This window comes from Benincasa hispida, chromosome 6 (genome assembly GCF_027475165.1).
Source record: "Benincasa hispida cultivar pf3 chromosome 6, pf3_genome.v1.1, whole genome shotgun sequence".
NCBI lineage: Eukaryota > Viridiplantae > Streptophyta > Magnoliopsida > Cucurbitales > Cucurbitaceae > Benincasa > Benincasa hispida.
The window spans coordinates 32,023,745-32,047,838 of NC_143483.1; the positions used below are offsets into that span (position 1 = coordinate 32,023,745).

General features: G+C 37.0%; 2 protein-coding genes across 2 annotated transcripts; both read right to left on the minus strand.

The window, feature by feature from the left end:
• Positions 1-476: 476 nt before the first annotated feature.
• CBSX6 (Cystathionine beta-synthase (CBS) family protein) lies at positions 477-7,044 on the minus strand. The gene is made up of 3 exons (XM_039034112.2): positions 5,816-7,044; positions 5,077-5,437; positions 477-1,576 (listed from the first exon to the last, which is right to left on the minus strand). The coding sequence occupies exons 2-3, from the start codon at positions 5,418-5,420 to the stop codon at positions 643-645; spliced, it is 1,278 nt and encodes a 425-aa protein (XP_038890040.1). The 5' UTR covers positions 5,421-5,437; positions 5,816-7,044; the 3' UTR covers positions 477-642.
• A 10,840-nt stretch (positions 7,045-17,884) lies between these two features.
• On the minus strand, positions 17,885-18,859 carry LOC150035599 (uncharacterized). Its single transcript, XM_090314367.1, has 3 exons — positions 18,660-18,859; positions 18,346-18,419; positions 17,885-18,213 (listed from the first exon to the last, which is right to left on the minus strand). Exons 1-3 carry the CDS (start codon positions 18,857-18,859, stop codon positions 17,885-17,887), a joined length of 603 nt encoding a protein of 200 aa, XP_090170493.1.
• Positions 18,860-24,094: the final 5,235 nt, after the last annotated feature.

Here is a 24,094-nt window from a genome sequence, read left to right on the forward strand (position 1 = left end):
GATTACTAAATAAGACATTAATCTTTTGAGTTTTGAATTTTGTTTCATTTTATTCCCTCAAAATATTACGATTTTGCCTTTGAGATTTGAGTTTTATTTCAATTTAGTCTCTTGGTACGCTTTTAACTTCAATTTTTCATTACAATTTCAATCATTAACATGAATATTTACTATTAAAATTCAAATAGTTACGAAGTAAAATTTTAAATTTAATTTTAATAATTATGAAAAGTAGTGAAATTTAATTAATTATAATTCTTATAAATTCATTAATAGACATTAACACTAAAAACATAAAGTAAATATTTAGTGAAAAGTGTAAATCATAAAATCTATTGACTAAATTGAAACAAAACTCAAATCTTAAAGATACAATGTGTAAAATTTCAAAACCTAAGAATCAAATAAAAACTAGACCCAACTGGTAGGGACCAAAAAATTATTTTTCTAAGGAAAAAAAAAAGAGAGAATTGCGGTTTGGGGGAAAAAAAAGAGGAATTCCATTGACAACGATATTGTCAAAAAAATTTAAGAGCGATCAAAAGCAACAAGTTTACAAGAAGCTCAAATCTCTCTCATATACACACCTATATAAATGTAAATTAAGTACAAAGAGCAGTAGAATTGATGAGGGAGAAAATATTAGCTTTGAATAGAATTTCCGAGCGCCTCGAAGGATCGATTAGCGGGTATAAACGACGTAGGCTGCTTCGTAACAGCAGCTAAAATATCAGCATAACCCACAACTCCAACCAAAATATCATCATTTTCATCCTCAGTAACCCAGACATGGCTTGCCCTATGAGAAAGCATCTGAGCCATAACAGCAGCCAATGAACTTGTTACTTTACATGTCAAGGGAGCACTTCTTCCTCGGTACATGCTCCGACTGATCCTGAATGCTGGGCTCGACGGGTTGAATCCGATACTTCTACTGCTGAATTTCCTTGCCCGTGTTGCTCCACCACCATTTGCAGAGTCGGTCTCATCAACGTTACCGTTAGCAGATAGATCAGGGACCATTCGTGAGGTCATGTGGTCTTCTACTCCCATCACAAACTGCCCAGCAGAAAGGTTGGCTAAAGCCCAAGCAGCACCCAAGTAATTGCATTTCCAGAGTTTGGAGGCTGAAATCTCTCCAATTATCCTGTATTGATTATCATGCATGTTTTCTACAACAGCAACTGCAATAGGATCATCAGGAAGCTTATGAGTAACATCGATTGCAGGAGTCGAGGCATCAATCGAACAGTAGTTTGGGTTGATGACCCCAAGAGTAGAGATGGAGGATAGAGGGAGAGGTGCAAGGGCACCAAGGCAACCGATAAGGAAACGGATGACATCTTCCCTTGAGAGACAACAAAACTTATCGTGACCGGAGGATGTGGAAGACGATGATGGGCGGTTAGTGTTTACATTGAGGTTATTGCTGCTACTGCCAGTGGTATCGATGTTCTTCAACCACTTACCATTATAGAGAATGGAAAACCGTTTGCTCATTCCTTTCCACACCACACTTTTTCGGATTAGAAGACGCCTCACACCTTGCTTCATCATTTCCAATGCATCAATCAATCTTTACAAGGACAAAACAAGAGGTTAAATCAATTGAATGCCATGCCCACACAGCAAATAAAGACGAGAACAAACTTCTTTCAAATAATTTTCTTTCGTGTAGTTTCAAAGGTCTCTTAATCTATCTCATTCATCAACAAATGAATTGCTAACTGATAATGACCCTCACAAGTTATAATTAGCACCTTCAGATGCAACAAAATTGAAACAAGAAAAATGCATAGTAGTCAATGGATAACTTCTAATAAGAATTGATGCAAAAAAGAGGACAAAGTAAGAACCTATAATTGATATCCAATTACATCTGGTAGCAGGACCAAGATCTGAAACGAAAAACCAAAGCCCTCTGGATCAATGGGCTGATATCTAACGTTTCCCAGTTATGAATAGAGAGAAACAAGAAGATTATTTTCTTTATCATGGGTTTTTAAACGGAGATTATGTGCATCACAACTTTATCTCATTGGACTTGGACAGGCGGTCCAACAATGTTTGACATAAAAAAATCCACAAATACCTATGCCCTCTTAGAACTTCCTCTAGCTATTCTAAGGGCTGTGGATGATTCTTGAAATTTGGCCTTGGACTCCAGTAGAGTATTTATGGTCAAATCTCTCATGCATGATTTAGTTCATGCCATTGTTTTTCAAAAACATGTATTCTGTGATATGGAAGAATACTTGCCTAAGAATTAAAATTTTCTTCTGTGAGCTTAGTCATGGTGGCATTGATCCAGTTGATCGGTCTCTCTTACAGAGGAGAATACCTCATCTTATCCTCTCTCCGTCTTGGTGTGTGATGTGCTTTTCTTACTCAGAGCATCCTTGTCATCTCCGTGCTCGTTGTACTTTTCCTTCTCAATATTAGGAAACAGTGCTCAAAGCCTTTGGTTGGTCTATAGTTTTGCCAAATGACATATCCTAGTTTTGCCAAATGACATATCCAGTATTGTAGCTTTCATTTCTGTGGGTTATCCTTTCCACGGTATGAAAAAGACTTCCGAGTTTGCTAAACCGATTGTTCCTCCGGTATCTCTAGGGTGAAAGGGATGCAATGATTTTCAAGGATGTTTTCTCTGCTTTTGATAACTTTCTAGATCTAACTTTATTTCATGCTCTGTATTGTTGTAAACATTTTCATCCGTTTAGAGATCAGTCTTTCTTTCATTTCCAATTGGAGATCTATTATGTAATTCACCTTTTGGTGTTGAGAGGCCAATAAACTCTTGTTATTTCATTCATCAATAAAATTTGTTTATTTTCTACAAAAATAAAAAAATAGTTAATCTTTTTTTACATTTTTTTTCGTGTTTTTGTTTTGTTGGGTAGAAAGGCAAGCTTTCGTTGAGAATAAATAAAAGATTACACAAGGAATACATAAAAAAGACCACCCAAGGAGAGCCCAATTAAGCTAAGAAAGGGTTCAATAAAGAAAAGTAAAGTCTCAAGGAAAATTAAAAAATTCTTTTCACACAAAAGCTCAAAGAGAATCATGAAATCTATTAAGGGACCACAACATCCCCACACGTCTTTCAACCCCTCTAATAAAATAGCATAAAGACAAGCAAAACCAAAGCCTGCTACCCTTATCCCAAGAAGGTATATCACTTTTTTCCTTCATTATGTCTGAAATACCACAAATAGAGTACAACCACAATAGAGTCCAAACTGGAAAACCCTAAACTAATGGTTACTATCATTGATTCAGACAAGCTAATTTGCATAACTGTGAAGATATAAAGTACCATTCAAAAGGTAAATCATGCTCGTGAGAAACCAATAAAATCTGAAGCTGCTGCAGCCATTAAAGGGGAAGTACATTCATTTGAACTTGGAGTTAGAACCCTTTCAATAAGCTTTTTACTTTTCCATGGTTTCCTTGCTTATTTATTAGTATTTTAGTTAGCCAAACTTATTTCACATTATTAAATATAAGTGAAATCTTGAAAAGTAAATAAAAGTAGTTTTGAAAATCATGTTTTGATTTATTTTTGCTTTTATAAAATGACTAAATTTTCAAAAATATTTTAAAAAGTGAGGACCTAAAAGGAAGGTATAAACTAAATTTTTAAAAACAAAAAACCAAAAATAAAATGATATCAAATTAACTCTTACTCATCAGACAACTACTCTAGCCCTCAGTCAAAAGCATCTGAAACTAGCTAAATCCCAGTGACTTCAGAAGCATTACAATATTTTTCACTATATCAGTTGACAATAGTATCTCCAGAAGCTACAAGATTTGAGATTGGAACACGATTATGCTAAGATTATGCTACTTACTTTTGAGTCTACAGCTTGTTCTTCGTTAATTGGGTTGCATTTGTGAAATGAAGCAAGTCTTGAGGAAGTAAAGAACCATCGTTAAGTGGTTCTGCACCAAGTGCGATCAATTGTCCTCCTTTATAGATTTGTCTACCGTAACTCCATTCAACCAACAAAGTGAATTCCATACTCAAAGTGGAGTTACCATACAAACCTGAATATCTATAAAAATGAAGGGGAGAAGAGTTTTGACTGAAGCCAAAAGGTATCCTAAAGGAATGGTAGCACCACAATCCAACCAGACACGGCCATCATAAATGGTTCTGGTGATCATAAAGTCTGTCTCTATTGCCACTTTTGTTCAATTTCCAGAGATCTTGCACGCTACTGGCTGGGTAGTTTTCCTTGTTGTTCTTAGTATCCAGCAACTTTTTTCTTAAACCTTTCATATTTCGTGAAAAGTGTTTATGTTTCTAAATAAATGAATCAATCTCCCTTTTCTTAGTCTAGCTGTATATATATATATATATGTGTATGTATGTATATATATGTATGTATGTATGTATGTATGTATATGTTGCTGGCGGGAAAACAGAAGAGGAACCAACTGCTCAATCTACCAAACTGTCCAAATTGGACGAATCTAACAACAATAACTCATTTCTTGGCTAAAATCAGAATATATAGTAAACGATTTATACAAAATCTAATGGTAATTTAATGTTCTAGTTAAGACTCATATCATTTACATTTAAAAACTATAAGCTCAAACCTAATTGCTTGATAAGAAGGGAGGGGGAGGGGAGAATATAGCTATAAATAAACTCTTAGAATTATTAGATAAAGAAGAAGAAAAAGAACATAAAAAGAGTAAATCTTCAATGCACTTTGCAAACAGAACTTTCTGTTAAACAATCATAACGTATAAGGCCCATAACACTGAAAGTTAGTCAAAAGTTAACAGGCATATGGATTGCAATAAGATCAAGATTCTGGAAAAAGAAAAAAAAAAAATAAAAAGATACAGTATAGACGACTTTTGGAAGCATCCAATAGAAACACTTAAAAGTGCTTTCAGATGAGAACAAATTACAAAGTTCCATCAACCAAGCATAGAACCAACCTCTTATTTCAATCAGATGATCAATTATTAGAATTAGAGCAAAACAAAACATCAAAAACATTGATATATGAAACTAGGAACGAGTAAAGCAAAATCTGAAGCAAAGAGGCTAACCTTGTTGCAGGATCGACCTGCCTCAACAATGAATAGTTGGGAATGACAGCCTCCGAAACTGGGGCCTTCATTGCCCTTTCTTGATCCTCTAGATTCTCCGTTCGAGCCAAAAACGCAACAATATCCAAAGAAGAGAGAATTCCCACAAATCTCTGCTGTTTCATTTCAGCATTCTCAATAATTCCCACATGAGTTTTCCTCTTCCAAATCGGTATCCCACACTCCGTCGATTCTCCGATCACTCTAATCGCCGTTTCGATCGTCTCCGTCTCATAAAACTCCGCCATCTCCGGCTTTCCTACAGTCAGATCCCCAACCACATGATACAGAAACACCGATGCCATGATCACTCTTCACCTCTCTGCAATGAACCCAACCAAAATCAAAAGAACCAATCTTATGAGATCAATCTTGAACACAAATCTCCTTAAAGAATCCAAGATCACTATCAACAGGACATGCAGAATACTAATTTCCAGGGAATCCAAGATTCAAAATAAAATAAAATAAAAAAAAAAACAAAACTACACTATTAGCTTCCCAGCGATTTCGGAACCACAAAATGAAAAGAAATGCAAAGATTCTTTACTTCCTCTACGATTTGAGATCCAACAGAACAATTATTGAATTAAAAAAAAAAAATTAAAACCCCAAGTACAATAATCAAAGACTACATCAATATTAAATTAAATTCCGCATAAAGCAACAAAAAAAAAAAGATGGGTTTAAAGGAAAATACCGAGGTTCGCTTCGTTAGCTCTCAAAAATCTCGGGAACTGAACGGCAGACAGAGAGAGACAGAGAGAAACCGGAAACCCCGGTGAAACGGGCAAAAGCTATAAAAGGGAATGAAGGAAGATAAGCAAGAGATCGAATCGAGTAATAGGTAATCTATGGAGGCTCAAAAACGAGGAACAAAGAGAATCCGCCATTGATGATGAAGAACCAGCAAGGAAGGAAGATGGGAAGAAGGAACAGAGTTAATGCCCATGAAAAATGGCTCAATCAGCTCAAACCCACCACCCAACAACACAACAAGAACAGCAAGAAACAGTCACTGGATGGATAGCTCTGTCAATCAACACAGAAGAATTCAGAGAAGAATCTGGTGATTTTCCGCATTAGAAAGAAGACAAAGAGAGAAGAAAAATGGCGATGATTGAATTATTGGGCAGAACCCGAAGGAGCAAAAACAGAGTTGGCAATCAATGAGTGATGTGGAAACTTGAACATACGCATTTTTTTGTGTTTTTTGGTATTATTTAATGCCAATTCGGCTTCGTTTTAAGCCACAATGTCACATGAGAGTAAAATCATTTATGATAATGTTCATGTGGAAAGAAATGGTAATTAGGATGGATCCAAAAAAATAATGATTGTTATATGAGAAATATCATTTCTCTTTCACACATGGTTCCAAGTATAGTGAACCAAACCAAAATATAGGTAATATAATTCTCTATTCAATGTATTCAATTTTGAAGAAACTAATTGAATGTAACGAATTTGAAACAAAAAAAAAAAAATAGAAGTTATTTTGACTAACAAGATAAAGAAAAAAAAGTGATTCAAACATGTTTATACGAGTTAGGAATGAGATGCATGTAGTCTTTCATGCGATTGTAACTAACTCAACTTAAATATGGTGAATTAGATGCAACGCCTATACGACCTTCTATGTAGTATCTAAAGAGATCAAATTTCACATCAAAAACGCTTTGCTTTCAATTTTGTTTTGAAAATCATAACACAAAAAAGAAGAAAATAGAACACACAAGATTTACAGCATTCACAGGTTCAGCAAAATTAAAGGAAAAGAAGAATTCCAACAACTTCTTCCTCCCTAACGAACTGATCTTCCACGAACAAAAAGTCTTCCTCAATATTCCGCTTTTTGAGAGAGATAAGAGGAATTGAATTTCCTTGAAGATTTTTCAGTAAAAAATTTGAGGGAGAAAGGTAAGAGGTGTGAGGAGATGGGAGGAAGTCTTTTTTCTACAATAACCAACTCTACAAGAAAAACTTCCCCTTCCAAAAACCACCCATTTCACTTCTTTTTTCATTTAAATTAAATTGAACTAATTTAATTTAACTTCATACATTATTAATTAAAATAATTAATTATTTAATTTAATTAATTATTTAATTAATTACAAAATTAAATATCTAATATTTAATTTATGAGTAATTGCAATTGGTAGCATTTTTAGGAATAATAACCAAGTGTATAACATCATTTTAAAAAAATGCAAATATAGCCAAGTCTATCATCATTAGACTTCTATAGTTGATAAACTCTCAAATACTTCTATCGTTAATAGACTCTTCCCAGTGATATGACTCCTACCAATAATATGGTCTATCACTGATAGACTATTTAAATTTGGCCATATTTGTAATTTTTTTTATATTATGTTATATTTACTAATACTTTGAGCCTGATGTCTATATTTGCAACTGTCCTTTAATTTAAACATTTGAATCTTATTCAAATATATATCAGCCTCATGACCTATAGTTTTAATGTGATTTTCATTAATATTATTCTAAACCTATAATTTTAATATGATTCTAATTCTTAATACTTTAATAACAATGTAATTCATATTAATTATTATTTGAATATTATTCAAATATAATAAATCTTTTTTTATTATAAATTTTAATTTTGAATCTTATCCAAAATTAACTTTACGTTATAATGTATCTTTATACATTATATTAATTGTATCATATACAATTAATGAATATCCCCTTAATAAATTTGAACATTTCATATTCTTTTAAAATTAATGATCCTTGTTTACCCATTATTAACTAGTAGGTGACCTAATGAACCTACAGATTAGAAGTTCTAATGTTCTGAGATTAACTAATTAAACTTTTTATTTACGTTAATCAACCTTCATTAATCGTAGGTCACTCCACTAAAGACCCCTAATTGCACTCTTCGCTTTATAAAATATTTTGCATCCATGGATTTAACCATTACAATTAAGTCGATCTTTCATGAGTTGTTCATAATTACAGTTGGGTCAAATTACCGTTTTGTCCCTATAATTACCTTTTACTTCTTAAGTATCACTGATCCTCTAATGAACAATTTGTTTACAGTCCTACCATAAAATTAAGTCCCTCTCAGACCAATGAGAGGGCGGATACCCTTTATTCAAGACCTGAACCAACACTTAGAGTAACTACTCATCTACTTATCCTAAAAGCAGGAAGGAGTAAATTTCATCTTGTGAAGCTATGTTCCTAGCTCCCCACTTGGACAAGTCTCAAAATGGTAGGCTTATTGAGTTAGTGACTCAAACCACTCTCACCCATACAAATCAAAGGGGCAACACTCATAGACAGAAGTCTATAACTCACTCAAGATTGAGATCGAGTTATATATGGTCATTTTATGAAATATTAATCTCTTTGGTCAACGGTGTTACAAAGATAGACTAAATATTTCCCAATCTGGTCTTATACAAATTTCATTGTATAGGATACGCCCACTCACATGTTTCCACAAGAACGATTTGGATCACATCGTTTGTAACACTTACAAAGTAGGTCGTATCCATAATGTTATGAGGATAAGACACCTATCCTTATCCATATACTATAGACCCTTTAGGTTATTACTTGAACATGATTCACCTGTATGTTTACATATGGTTCAAGTCTCATAAAATAACTTGGGATTTTCCCATAATGGATAATTAATTATTAATTAATTATTGCATATTTAAAATAATCGTATTATATTAAATAACTAATTAACTATGAGACTTTAGGGTATAAATCCCAACTGTACCTTTAGGAGTCTAAGCCATTAAATCTATATGTCTATGGCTAATTCAATCTCATAACTGAAACGTTTAGGTAAAACTTGGTTTTCATAAAAACAATCTAAAAAAAATCTTAGAAAAATCCCACGATAATGAACTCAACTCAACTTTTGTCGAGGAGAATCAGATTTTAACACCAAAAATCTATGGATGAGGATAGATTGAACCAAAGTACAACAAGAACCTTTCAGCCAAAATACGAAAATATAAAATCGAAGCATGAGCGTGGATCTCTTGGAAATGTGTGTTGAATCCTTGTGTTTGAACTTATAATCCTTGACAAAGTTGTTAGTTCAAGGTAAAAATTGAACTTATAATGGCAGGTAAACTTTGATATTTCTGTAAGAATAACCAATGGCAAACTAATGGTTGAAATATATTTTAAAGAGTTTCATAGATTTGAGTTAAACAGTTAAATATTAAAACTTGTAGGGACCAAAAGAGACTATATTGAAAGTAAGTAAGCAATTGAAAAGTAATGGTGTTGACTAGAGATCTAAGGAGTTACTTGTTGGGACCAAAACTACTTGTGACACTTGGGACCAAAGGGATATTTATGACACCTTAGTCAAGCAAGTAATGGGTATTTAATACTTGAACCTATTTTACTTTTCTCATTAGGACCAAATTATTGAAGTTGTCTCTCCCTCTCTCTTTAAACCCTATTTTGATTAGGATCAACTTCAACAAACTTGTGAACAATAAACCTCAAGCAAAGATGGACTAGTCAAGAAATTGATCAGTTTCAAATTTGTGTTGGATATTTTTGTTTAAGTTAATGTAAGAATATATTTGAATCTAAGAGGTTTAGCTATGACCTCTTGACCATTTCATCAAATTGGACTTACGTTCAAGTTGAAGGAAAATTTTGGAATGACTTTTCAAGTGTTTTTGTAATTTTAAGTGGAAAATTTGTGTTTTTAAACATTTGAAAAACCATTCCAAACATGTTCATATTTTTACTGGCTAGTTGTTGTATAACGAGCAATGCTCTTTGCCCACTACAAGAATTTTGGGCTTCAATGTCGGTTGAAAAAAGTAAAATCTGATGTATAATGACGGTTTTGTTTTTTTTAAAAAAAGCAGAACTTTAATGTCGGTTTTAAACCGACATTGTAGGGGTACCTTTAATGTCGGTTTAAAACCGACATTAAAGACCCGCTTAATTTATCCTCGCACTTTCTATTTTGCCCCCATTTTTTTCATTTTTCCCTATTCACTCTCCCCCTATTTTTGTTTTCCTCTCATTCTCACATTTTCCTCTTCAGACCCTCTTCTTTCTCACATCTCTCTTCCAAACCCTTGTCATTCGTCCGTCGATCGTGGGTGAAAAGTCTTTTGTGGTGTAGATCTGGCTCCGTGTAGATCTGTTCCTCGTGCAACCCAGATCTGCTGCTCGTTCTGTCGAAGCGCCACAGCCCGGATCTGTTGCTCCCTCTTCAGTTATTTTTCTACATCTTATACTCTCGGTTTGATAAATAAGCACCCAAACTTGATACGATAATCATGTGTCTCCAGATCTGAAGTTCATATTTCCACGTGGTGTGTGTCGCCGTTCTATCATTCGATTTTTCCTCGTCACCGTTCGTCGTTCAATTTTCCCTCGCTGCGTGTCTCCAGATCTACCGCCATTCGTCTTTGTCCAACGTGTTGCCGTCCAGATCAGTATGCTCTTCTTCTCTTTTCTTTCTTAAACTTACAGTAATTTTTGTTCTTATGTTTAGCCTCTCAACTGTTTGTGTAAATGTCTCGATGAAATGTGTTGGATAGACGATCGTGTAGCAAATGAGCAGTGCTACACGATGAGGTAGACAATCGTCTAATAAGTGAGCAGTGCTACACGATGAGGTAGGCGATCGTGTAGGTGGGCATTGGATGATCGTGTAGCAATGTGGGAAGCTAAACGATGAGGTAGGCGATCGTGTAGGTGGGTGCTGGACGATCGTGTAGCAATGCGGGGAGTTAAACGATGAGATAGACGATCGTATAGCAGATGCGCGGAGCTAAGCAATGCGCTAGACGATCTTGTAGATATGCACGCAGTGTTAAACGATGAGGAGTGACGCGCTAGATGATCGAGCTATACAATAGGCAAAGTACTGCATGATCAGTGTAAGCACTAGACGATAAGCATTGAAGTTGGATGATAGCACTAGACAATAGCGTTAAGCATTAAAGCGATGCGCGGGGGCTAAGCGATAGACTACACGGTGGCGCTATGCGATGGGCATGAGCGCTAGACGATAGCCGTGTTGCGCTAGACGATGAGCAGACGCGCTACACGATAGGCAGAATGCTAAGCGATAGGCGGTGATGTTAAGCGATAGGCAGATGCGTTAGATGATAAGGTATCAGCGCTAAACGATGGAGGTAAACGATGGGCGCGGTAGCTAAACTATAGGCTATGCGCGAGATCATTGAGAGCGAGATCGTTTACTAAACAATTGAGCTACACGATGGGCCGCTGGAGCTAAGCGATAGATGCAAGAACTAAACGATGGAAGCTAGTGCAACCGAAGAAGCAATCCTTTTCAAATACTCTGAGCAGAGAGACCACCTGAAGGTATGTGCATAATTGAGAGCATGTAGATAAATATGTTTTTATTTGCTGAGGCTACCGTTGGCTGTTAAAGCAACCTTTGAAGACTATGGATTTGGATGCATTCCCTTTAAATGTGAATTTGGTAAAGATTCTATTTTATATTCATAGTCTCTTGTTGCTTTAGGACATAGTTGTAGGTATGGCGTCTTTGAGTTGTTTTGGAAGTTGTACTCTACATATAAATATTTACTAGAGTCTCTGCTATATTATGGCAGTTATAGATTCTCCTAGAGTAAAAAGCATTTTGATTGGCTTGAGAACATGTGCATTATGCTAATTAAATACTCTAAAAGAATGTTTGACTCATAGTTTTAATAAGTTTAGTTGATGAGTCCAACTTCATTGTTATGCTGCCGAAAATTTTCCATCATCTTCGTATCTCATATCTAGGTAACCAAGCTTCTCTTCTTCAAGATCTTGAAAAAGAAGATTCTCTAATTTATTCAACTATTGAGTTTTCTTGTTTTCTAGGTGCAACAAAGGAGTAAAGATTTGGTATCGCAACTTCTTTATGCTTTTTCTTGGAGAACTCTAGATCCAACACATTCACTACAAGAATTTTGCATTGAATGTACCATTTATACACATTCCCAATGAATTCTGATCACATTTTCACTTTCAACCCTTTGTCTTAAACCTTTTTTGTTTGTGATCCTTTGTACAACATGGTCAGACAAAGATGCCTATAAGACACTGCTGAAGTTGGGAGAGTCTGTTTAAGAAGAATTATGAAAGGATCCATACTTACCAAGTGGAGAGGGACGGTAAACTCATAATATTTGTATTACTTGTAATTTGTGTTTTCAAGGGCTGAATTATTGTACGGCCTTTTAAATTATAATTTTATAGCAAAATTTACAAATTAAATGTAATAGACTTGCAATCCATACATAAATAATATGCCATAGCCACAGTGTTCGACGATGATGTGTCATGTTATACTTTTTGACCGAAAAAATAGATTAGGCAATGGAATTTAAAAAAATGGACAATAATTGAAAAAACGACAGATTCTAGGCTTCAATGTCGGTTTAAAGGGTTTCATTTGATTCTTGGGCTTTAGTTGCAACCGACATTAAAGACAGTGTTACTAAACCCCTTTAATATCGGTTTAAAACCGACATTAAAGAGCTTTAATAACATTATCTTTAATGTCAATTGTCAACGATATTAAAGCCCTTTAATGTTGGTTTAAAACCGACATTAAATCCCAAAATTATTCTAGTGGCCTTTATTATAGTGATTTGAGTTGTAAATCCTAAACCTTAAAGCATTTCAAACATGCTCAAAGTCTTGTAGGCCTTCTTGCCTTCGATATAATGATTGAAGTTGTAGATTTTCTAACTGGTCTGTCTAGAAAACATATCATTATTGCGAAAATAAGCAAAAAAATAAAATAATAATAATAAAATTAAGAATACATGAATTAACGTGAAAAATTGCAATGGAGAAAAATTCCACTATGTGAACAATTATTACAATCATACAAAAATCTCTCATGGACCCCAATTACAAAAACACTCTCTCAAAGCTTTTAACATCTCACACCCTTGTTTTCACTCTCAAACTAGATAATTCAAAAGGGAATATAACTAGAGTAAGCACACTTTAAACTTAAAATGTTTCTAACTAAGACAATTTGAAACCAAAGGTATAAGTCTCTTTTATAGTGCTTGGAGCTCATCAATTCCTTGAACTTTTTCAAGGGGACAATTGCACTTCTAATATTTTATTAAAATCCAAGAAATTCTACTTTGGCAAGATATTTGAAGAATACATACTTTCTGTTACATCCATTATCTTCATCGACAATCATAATTCTCAATTCAGATAATTATAACTCACCCCATCATAAAGAGCGTCACTTGAAATACCACCTTCCGAGATTTCCTTTTTCATCACATGCTGATAAACTTTACTGAAATTTATGGTGCAAATTTCAACTACTTTGCTCGCCTTGAAGCTTTTCAATCATTGACATTCCATCACACACCTTACATAACCATTAACATTGTTGGGATTGGTGTCCTAAATCTTTTTATTCTCATAGTTTGTAAACTTGTATAAACAAATTGTTATTAATAAAATAAATGTTATTTTATATGTGCATTAACTCAACCCAATAAACTAAGATCCTAGTTTATTTTATGTAGCTTAAACATGTATGTGGTGACATACAAGTGGATCATGTTTAAGTAATAATCTAAATGGTCTGTAGTTTATGGATAAGGTTGGATACCTTATCCTGGTGACACTACGGATACGAGCCACTTTGTAATAGTTACAATTGTTGTAAAGTGTTACGAATGATCTGATCTTGATCATTCATGTGGAAACATGTGAGTGGAGGTATCCTATACAAAGAGTTTGGGTTTTATGCCCTAGAACTCGTAGAGTAAACGTTATTAATTGACCGTCATCAATAAAGAGTTACAGATGTTAATTTAATAAATGTTATTGTTTGTGTTGTTTGTCTATTTTTGTCTATTTTTGTCTTAATAACCCTAAATTCAATAAACTAACATCAAAGGTTGTCTTATGAGTCTTAAACTGTATGTGGAGACATACAGGGATCAATGTTCAAGATACAGGGATCAAGTGTTTCCTTAAGTGGTGTCTTCTAGACTTAACAAAGGGTCTTACCCTCTCATTGGTCCAAGAGGTATTTCTGTTTGTTGGTTGAACTATAAACAGGTTGTTCATTAGATGAGCACTAGTACTTAAGAAATCAGAGGTAACCCAAAGGTAAAATGGTAATTTGACCTAGTTGGAGTTACGAACACTCGTGAAGAACTAAACTGTTGTTATTGGTCTATATCAGTGGCCATATAAATATATCTATAGTGAGAAGAGTACAATTGTGGGTCTTTAATGGATGTACCCACAGTTAACGAATATTGATTAACTTGGTTAATGAGTTTAGCCAATTAATCTCATATTGTTAGAGTTTCTGATCCAACAAGTCCCCTTGTCAGTTCACTAGAGGATATTTAAGAGGGATGATTCGAATTGTTCAAATTAATTTGAGGAAACCATATATTAATGTTATCAATATATAATTGATTATTGATATGATCTATGATTCAAATTAAATTGGAAAGTAATATTTGAATAAGATTCAATTAATTCAAGTGAATTAGATTCGCAAAGAATTAATTAATGGAGAGGTATTGCACATATACATATGATGATTATGATAATTAAATATATATACTTTAAATTAAGTTTAATGTATAGTTATTTAATTAATGTGAAAATTAAATTAAAATGTTATTTAATTGTGCTAATTAATTAAATAAGTGTTATTTAATTAGTTGGGCTAATTATTCAAATAAGTGTCATTTAATTAACTCATTGTGGATAAGGGAAATATGAATGATTCTAATCTTTTTCTCTAAATATGCTATATTACATGTTTATATTTTGTTTTAGTATACTGAATTTGTTTATGTAAAAATCAAATTGTGCATTGCAAGGCGTTCACAACGCTTCTACTGTGGGATTTGATCCCTTCAGTTTAAACATGTATATGGTGACATACAGGTGGATCATATTTAAGTAATAACCTAAATGACATGTAGTATAACGACCCTAAATATATGCATGCATGGAACTCAAAACGGTACTCTATTATGGCGAAATAAATGCTAATTAAATAAGGTAAGTTCAAAAGACTTTCATTAAATTCAAATATTAAAAAAATATTTGGGTACCCAGAAATCATAAAGAATAGTAAATAAGTCTGAAGTAAGCTTTAAATATCAAAACAAAAAGTTAAGAGAAACATGAAAAGAACTCTAAATTTCATGTTGCGGAAACATAAAAACTAGTCCCAGTGGCTCAATCACGAATTTCGCTTGTCCATCGCCGGTGCATCTCTATCCTTACCTGAAACAACAACAAGATAAAGAATGAGTATAAAACACTCAGTAAGTAACCCCACTACTGGGGTCAACCTAGGCATCTATGTCTTCTAGATACCCTCCTCTGGTGAAACATATAAACTACTCTAGTCCTCATGGGACACATATACATATGAAACAAGAAGGAGACTGAGTTCTATCCTACTGTAGTTAAGTATGCCCACTATCTCTGGTGAATCCCGAAGGAGAAACAAACTGGTGAATCCCGAAGGAAACACAAACTGGTGAATCCCGAAGGAAACATAAAATCTAATGGGCATCTAACTAATCAGTCAGGACGTTTGCACAGTCTCAGCATCATAATCATCACTATACGAATCTATGACATACATATAAACCTCAACTCCATGGCTCTACAACATACACATATACCTCAACATCATGGTTCTACAATATACATGTATACCTCAACATCATTAGATCAAATACAACCATATGGAATCACATACTATCTCATACTAGCATTCAAGTGTCTATATGCATAAATAAATAATTCAGATCTCGTACCAGAACATACTTTGGTCATATTATACTATTAGTCTATCATGCTATCATTCTGTCATAACATTCATTTACCATGCTAGCATGCGTCTAATGCCTGGCATGTGGGCAGTCTCAGAAGTAAGGTTACTTACCTCAAATAAAGTCCAAAAATTAATTCATGCGAACAAACTCCTTTCTAGCTTTCCACAACTTTTGAATGAGATCCTAGAACATGGATAAAAATCGACCTTAACCTTTAAGCCCAAATTTTTAAATACTAAATCATTCCAAGATTACCAGCACAACTTACCCAATAGTGGTTTGGCCAAAATCACTTCAAAGTATTAACACCAAAATTCTCGTCAGAATCAAACTCACGTCGTTCGCTTCTAAATTCAAAACTTCTCTAAAACTTGAATCCAAAGCCCAATTAATCTGGGTAAACCAAAAAAAAAAAACAAAATCAAAACTCCATGGGCATTCAAAGCTCTTTCAAGAGAGTTCAACAGTAGCTCCAAGAGCTACCCAAAACCTCACCATTTTCAAGATTCGATGAGGCCACGGCGGCAGCGCTTGACAGAGGGCAGTAGATCGCACGGTAGCGACTAGAGCAATGACGGTGACCAGCAACAGATATGAGAGAATGACGATGCGGCTCAGATCCAATGATGTGGCTTGGTGTGAGCAGATCTGGCGGCACACAAGCGTGGACGGCTCGGCGTGGGAGACCGGAATCAGATCTAGGCAGCGTGAACAGTCAACGGTGAGCGGCGAGCGGTGGAACACAGCAGACGAGGCGTCGGGTTCTAACCGACTGGCACGCTAAGGGGGACTTCCAATTGCCGGCTGATCGTCGCATCGAGTTCAATGGAAAACTAAGCTGGCGTCGACGACTAGGTTTTCTCAAAAAAGGGGCACGTACGGTGAGGTTGAAGAAGACAGGGAAGTTTTGATTTTTATAAAATAATAATAATAATAATAACTAAAAAGGAAATAAGTATAATTATATTTTATTCCTTTCCTTATTCCACTTTATACTATTAAATTCCTTTCCTTCTAAAAAAAAATTAATTCCTGCCATTAATTTTCAAATTGAATAAATTCAACGCCAAAATTAAATTCTGCAACTACACTTGACTTCCAAAATTCCAAAAAATGCCCTCAATAATAAAAGGAAATACTAAAATTACACAAAAAAATATAAAAAAAAAATATTTGGGGTGTTACATTCTTCCCTCCTCAAAGAACTTTCGTCCTCGAAAGTTCTCGAAAGTTCAATCCTAAAAAGGTTTCCGGTATTGGGCCTTCATCTCGTCCTCCCGCTCCCAGGTAGCCTCCTTAAACTAGTGATTCGGCCACAGGACCTTCACAAATGAAATTTCCCGGCGACGCAATGTCTTTACCTCTCTGGCGAGGATCTCTATAGGCTTCTCCTTGTAGCCCAAGTTGTCATTCAACTGTAAGGGCTCGTAGTCAACTACATGGGACAGGTCTGTCACATACTTCCTCAACATGGAAACATGGAAGACATTATGATTTTAAGACAGTGTTGGGGGCAGTGCCAAACGGTAAGCTATGGGGCCAACTCGCTCCAAGACCTCGAAAGGTCCAATGAATCTCGGACTCAACTTCCCCTTCCTGTCAAACCTCAGAATACCTTTCATGGGTACCACTTTTAAGAACACTTTCACACTAGTCTCAAATTCCAGGTCCTTACGTCTTACATCGGCATAGCTCTTCTGTCTGCTCTGAGCTATTTGCATACGAGCCCTGATCTTCTGTATTGCCTCATTCGTGGCCTGAACTAATTTAGGTCCTAACAATTTCCTCTCTCCTACCTCATCCCAACACACAGGGGACCTGTAACTCTTCCCATATAGGGCCTCAAATAGTGACATCCCAATAGTGGACTGGTAGTTGTTATTATAAGCAAACTCCATTAAGTGCAAGTGAGCATCCTAGCTTCCTGAAAACTCTATGGCACAGGCACGCAACATGTCTTCCAATATCTGATTCAATCGCTCTGTCTGTTCATCAGTCTGTGGGTGGAAAGTTGTACTGAAATCTAACCGAGTCCTCAAAGCAGCCTGAAGACTTTTCCAGAAATTAGACATGAAACGAGGGTCTCTGTCCGACACGATGGACACAGGCACTCTGTGCAACCACACCACCTCCTTCAAGTATAACTGTGCCCACTTATTCACTGAAAAGGTGGACCTCCTAGGTATGAAATGTGCTAACTTCGTAAGTCTGTCTACTACAACCCATAACACCATGAAACCTTTGACTGTCCATGGCAACCCCACGATGAAGTCCATAGACACATGCTCCCACTTTCATTCTGGTACACTCAATGGTTGTAACAAGTCTGTTGGTTTCTGCCTCGGGGCTTTCACCTACTGGCACACCAAGCACTTACTGACGAACTCTGCAACCTCTCTTTTCATATCATTCCACCAGTAGTAACGCTTCAAGTCCCAATACATCTTGGTGCTACCGAGGTGAATCGAAAATAAGAAACTATGAGCCTTTGATAACAACTCATCTTTAATATTACTAACTGTTGGCATGCACAAATGTCCTTGATAGAGGAGGCCATCTTCTACTGATACTGAGAATTCGCCATCCTGGCCTGACTCCACCCTATGAACTCTCTCTTCCAGATAAGGGTCACCTCGATGCGCATCAATAATCTTATGCCTTAAACTCGGTCGCACCGAAAACTATGCTAACTAAGCCGTGACCTTTCCCATAGCCACTGCAATCTCTGCCCTCTCCAGTTCCCTGCATAAGTGAGTCTGTCTGGTAATGAGGGCTGCTGAATGAGCCACCTTTCTGCTTAGAGCATCTGCCACTACATTTGCTTTTCTCGGGTGGTACAAAATTTCACAATCATAGTTCTTCACCAGCTCCAACCACCTTTTTTGCCTCATGTTTAACTCTTTCTGAGTGAAAAAGTATTTTAAACTCTTGTGATCGGTGAAGATCTATATCTTCTCTCCATATAAGTAATGCCTCCAGATCTTGAGAGTAAAACCATTGTTGCTAACTCCAAGTCGTGCATGGGATAATTCTATTCATGCTTCTTTAGCTGACGTGAAACGTAAGTAACTATTCTGCCCTGCTGCATCAATATGCATCCCAACCCCTTCTTGGACGCATCACTGTAAATGACAAAACCACCTGATCCATCCGATACTGTAAGAACTGGGGCTGAAACCAACCTCTGCTTGAGGTCCTGGAAACTATTTTCACAAGCCTCATTCCAAACAAATGTTGCTCCCTTCCGAGTCAACTGAGTCAATGGGGCGTCTATGCGAGAGAAGTCCTTCACAAACCGTCTATAGTAGCCTGCTAACCCCAAGAAATTGCGCACCTTACTAACTGTGGTTGGACGAGCCCAACTCATAACTGCCTCAATCTTTGCAGGATCCACAGAGACACCTTCCTTCGACACTACATGCCCTAGAAAGGACACTTGCCTCAACCAAAACTCACATTTATAAAACTTAGCATACAGCTCATTGGCCCTCAACGTCTCCAAAACTTTCCGCAAATGCTCCTCATGCTCGGCCTCTTTCTTGGAATAAACCAAGATGTCATCAATAAAAACAATCACAAAGATGTCAAGGAATTCCTTGAACACCTTATTCATCAAATCCATGAACACTACTGGTGCATTCGTTAGACCGAACAACATTACTATGAACCCATAATGTCCATACCTCGAACGAAATGCTGTCTTGGGTATGTCATTGTCCTTTATTCTCAGCTGGTGGTATTCTGACCAGAGATCAATCTTAGAGAATATCGTAGCTCCCTGTAACTGGTTAAACAAACCATCAATCTTGGGAAGGGGATACTTGTTCTTGACGGTCACCTTGTTTAGCTCTCTGTAATCAATGCATAGATGTAACGATCCATCCTTCTTTTTCACAAACAAAACAGGTGCACCTCATGGTGACACGCTATGGTGTATGAAACCCTTGTCCAATAACTCCTGCAATTGGACCTTCAGTTCCTTCAACTCTATCGAGGCTATCCTGTATGGAGCCTTCAAAATAGGGGTTGTGTCTGGCTCCAACTCAATAGCAAAATCTATCTCCCGCTGCGGGGACAGTTCGAGAAGATCCTCTGGAAAAACATCTGAAAAATCCCTCACTACTAGCTCCGAAGTCAAGGTGACTTCAGTCTCTCTAGTGTCCACCACACTGGCCATAAAGCCCCAGGCTCCTTGATCGAATAGTCTACTGGCCTTCAATGCTGAAATCACCTTGGGTAGGACTACAGTCTCAACCTCTTTAAACTTAAAACTGACTCCTGGAGAAGGGTTAAAGATGACCTCCTTACGGGAGCAATCTATGCTGGCATGATTAGCAGCTAACCAATCCATGCCCAATATCACATCAAAATTGCGCATATCTAAAATCATCACAGTTACATCTAATGTGCAATTAGCTACCTCTATCTGACATGCTTTTATCTTTTCCGTGGCTAACATGATCTCTCCTAATAGAGTGAAAATGGACAATGCAAATGGCAAAGGTTACGAGTCTAACATGGCATGCCTCACAAATACAGTAGATATAAACAAATGCGAAGAGCCATAGTCAAACAAAACTAAAGCATGGTGCCCCAAAATGGGAAGCGCACCTGTCACCACTGTGCTTGACTTCTCGGCCTCACGCCGAGTGGTAGAAAACACCCTATCCTACTATTGCTGACGACTCAATCCTCCCTAAAACGAACTTACGGGCTGGCCCCTGTGTTCAAGTGCGTTCCTCCTCGGGCATCTATGTGACATATGCCCCTTCTGGCCACATCGAAAATAAATCCCATAGCCGGCTAAACAACGTCCCTAGTGTCACTTACCACAAGTGGTACATATCGGCCTATCCTCCCTGCCAGTTACAACTTGGGAACCTTGGCGTCCCCACTAACGTGGAGCATTCACTGTGTTCTGATTCCTCTGCTGATGCTCAGAAGCCCTAGGCTCAGCCTTCCTTTTCTGACCTGCGGAGATCCCAATCCTGAGCGACCTCCTATATTCCTCTCCCATCTGGGAGTCAACATCAATCCTCACGGCGGCCCGTAGTGCCGCAGCATACGTCTTGAGGTCCAAGGCATGCACCATCCCTCGCAGTCTGCTTCTCAGGCACTGGATGAATCTCTCTGTCCTTGCTGCCTCGGTGGCTACTAGTTTAGGAGCAAAACGAGACAGCTTATCAAATTCCTGCTCATACTCCTCCACCAACATAACTTCTTACCTCAAGTTCAAGAATTCTGCCTGTTTGTTGTATCGGGTGTTGGCCGAAAAGTACTTCTCATAAAAGCGCTCTTTGAACTGCTCCCAGGTTGCAAGTTCACCACCAGTATCAATCATTTTTTCTGCTGAACGCCACCAGATTTCCGCGTTATCAGTCAACAAGAAGACTGCGCATTGAAGCTTATGCTCTTCCGGGCACCTCATAAAACGCAATATTGTCTCAATAGATGACAACCACATCTCTACTTTGGTGGGGTCCCTCAATGATCCATCAAAAAGGCGAGGGTCATACTTCCGGAAATCCCTCAGATGTTTAGCCTCAAGAGACAGACCCTGCATGTCTCTATTCTGCGGTCGGGTCTGTTGTAACTTCTCGGGTGGCACCGGTTCCTCCTAAGCCTAGGTCTGGGTAGTCTGTCCAGCCATCGTGTTACGAATCAGCTCCTGCAGCTTTCCCATTAGAGAGGATGCAACAGCTTCACTAATTCTAGCTTCCATTGCCTTTTCATCAATTTTGGTCACAAACAGATTTGGAGCTGTCGGAACAGTTTGGCTACTCTCAGCTCTCTCTACTTGCACTTCTTCTCTAGTTGTCTTTCTTGTTCTAGGTTTAGGTGTCATGTCCTGTAATAAATTCATACGTTAACTAGCTATTTCTGGGTTTTTCTCAGAAATTATGCATTTAAAACACTACATCACTATTCTCATATATGCGTTGAATCTTTCATTAGTAGAACGTATCTGGCGATGACGAGGGATCCGTTACTGGGCCACAGGGACTATCTAGACTTACGTAGTAAGTCAGTCTACAGAACCCAAAACGTGGGCTCTAATACCAACTGTAACGACCCGACTGCCTAGGACTTAAGTTAGGTCATTACTAAATACATGCATGCATGGAACTCAAAATGACACTCTGTTATGACAAAATAAATGCTAATTAAATAAGGTAAGTTCAAAAGACTTTCATTAAATTCAAATATTAAAACAATAGTAGGGTACCCAGAAATCATAAAGGATAGTAATTAAGTCTGAAAAACGATTCTTAAAAGTAAGTTTTAAACATCAAAACTAAAAGTTAAGAGAAACATGAAAAGAACTCTAAATTTCATATTGCGGAAGCGTAAAAACTAGTCCCAGTGGCTCGATCACGAATTCCTCTTGTCCATCGTCGGAGCATCTCTACCCTTACCTGAAACAACAACATGATAAAAAATGAGTATAAAACACTCAGTAAGTAACCCCACTACTGGAGTCAGGCTAGGCATCTATGTCCTCTAGATACCCACCTCTGGTGAAACATATAAACTACTCTAGTCCTCATGGGACACATATACACATGAAACAATAAGAAGACTGAGTTCTATCTTACTGTAGTTAAGTATGCCCATTACCTCTGGTGAATCCCGAATGAGACATAAACTAGTGAATCCCAAAGAAAATACAAACTGGTGAATCTCGAAGGAAACACAACTGGTGAATCCCGAAGGAAACACAAAATCTAATGGGCACCTAACTAATCAGTAAGGACATTTGCACAGTCTCAACATCATAATCATCACTGTACGAATATATGACATACATATAAACCTCAACCTCATGGCTCTACAACATAGATATATATCTCAACATCATGGTTCTACAACATATATGTATACCTCAACATCATCAGATCAAATACAACCATATGGAATCACATACCATCTCATACTAGCATTCAAGTGCACAAATAAATAATTCAGATCTCGTACCAAAACATACTTTGGTTATATTATACTATCAACCTATCATGCTGTCATTCTGCCGTAATATTCATTTACCATGCTAGTATACATCTAATGCCTGGCCCGTGGGCAGTTCCAAAAGTAAGGTTACTTATCTCAAATAAAGTCCAAAAATTAATTCAAGCGAACAAACTCCTTTCTCGCTTTCCACAACTTTTGAATGAGATCCTAGAACATGGATAAAAATCGATCTTAACCTTTAAGCCCAATTTTTTAAACACTAAATCATTCCAAGATTACCAGCACAACTTACCCAATAGTGGTTTGGCCAAGATCACTTCAAAGTACTAACACCAAAATTCTCGTCAGAATCAAACTCAAGTTGTTCGCTTCTAAATTCAAAACTTCTCCAAAACTTGAATCCAAAGCCCAATTAATCTGAGTATACCAAAAAAAAAAAAATCAAAACTTCATGGGCATTCAAAGCTCTTTCAAGAGAGTTCATCGATAGCTCCAAGATCTACCCAAAACCTCACCTATTTTTAAGATTCGGTGAGGCCACGGAGGCGGCGCTCGACAGAGGGCAGCAGAGCATGCGACAACGACTAGAGTAGTGACGGTGATCAGTAGCTGGCAGATATGAGAGAACGGCGACGCGGCTTAGATCCGACGACGTGGCTTGGTGTGAGCAGATCTGGCGACACACGAGAGTGAACGGCTCGGTGTGGGAGACCGGAATCGGATATAGGTGGCGTGAACAGTCAGCGATGAGCAGCGAGCGGTGGAACGCAGTGGACGAGGCGTCGGGTTCTAACCGGCTGGCGCGCTGGGGGGGGGCTTTTAATCGCCGGCTGATCGTCGCGTCGAGTTTGACGAAAAACTGAGCTGGCAACGACAACTAGGTTTTCTCAAAAAGGGGCGGGGGGGCACGTGCGGTGAGGTTGAAGAAGACATGGAAGTTTTGATTTTTATAAAATAATAATAAGAAGAATAAGAATAATAACGAAAAAGGAAATAAGTATAATTATATTTTATTCCTTTTCTTATTCCACTTTATACTATTAAATTCCTTTCCTTCTCAAAAAGAAATTAATTCCTGTCATTAATTTCCAAATTGAATAAATTCAACGCCAAAATTAAATTCCACAACTACACTTGACTTCCAAAATTTCGGAAAA

Excerpts from the sequence above, each read along its gene's own strand:
- CBSX6 (XM_039034112.2), bottom strand. The coding sequence starts at position 5,420 with ATGGCATCGGTGTTTCTGTATCATGTGGTTGGGGATCTGACTGTAGGA. Across the intron at positions 1,577-5,076 it reads CAGGTCGATCCTGCAACAAG|ATTGATTGATGCATTGGAAA; the intron begins GTTAGCCTCTTT and ends GTCCTTGTAAAG.
- LOC150035599 (XM_090314367.1), bottom strand. The coding sequence starts at position 18,859 with ATGAGGCAAAAAAGGTGGTTGGAGCTGGTGAAGAACTATGATTGTGAA. Across the intron at positions 18,420-18,659 it reads ATGGGAAAGGTCACGGCTTA|CACCAAGATGTATTGGGACT; the intron begins GTTAGCATAGTT and ends TCACCTCGGTAG. Across the intron at positions 18,214-18,345 it reads AGAGGTTGCAGAGTTCGTCA|TCAAAGGTTTCATGGTGTTA; the intron begins GTAAGTGCTTGG and ends TGCCATGGACAG.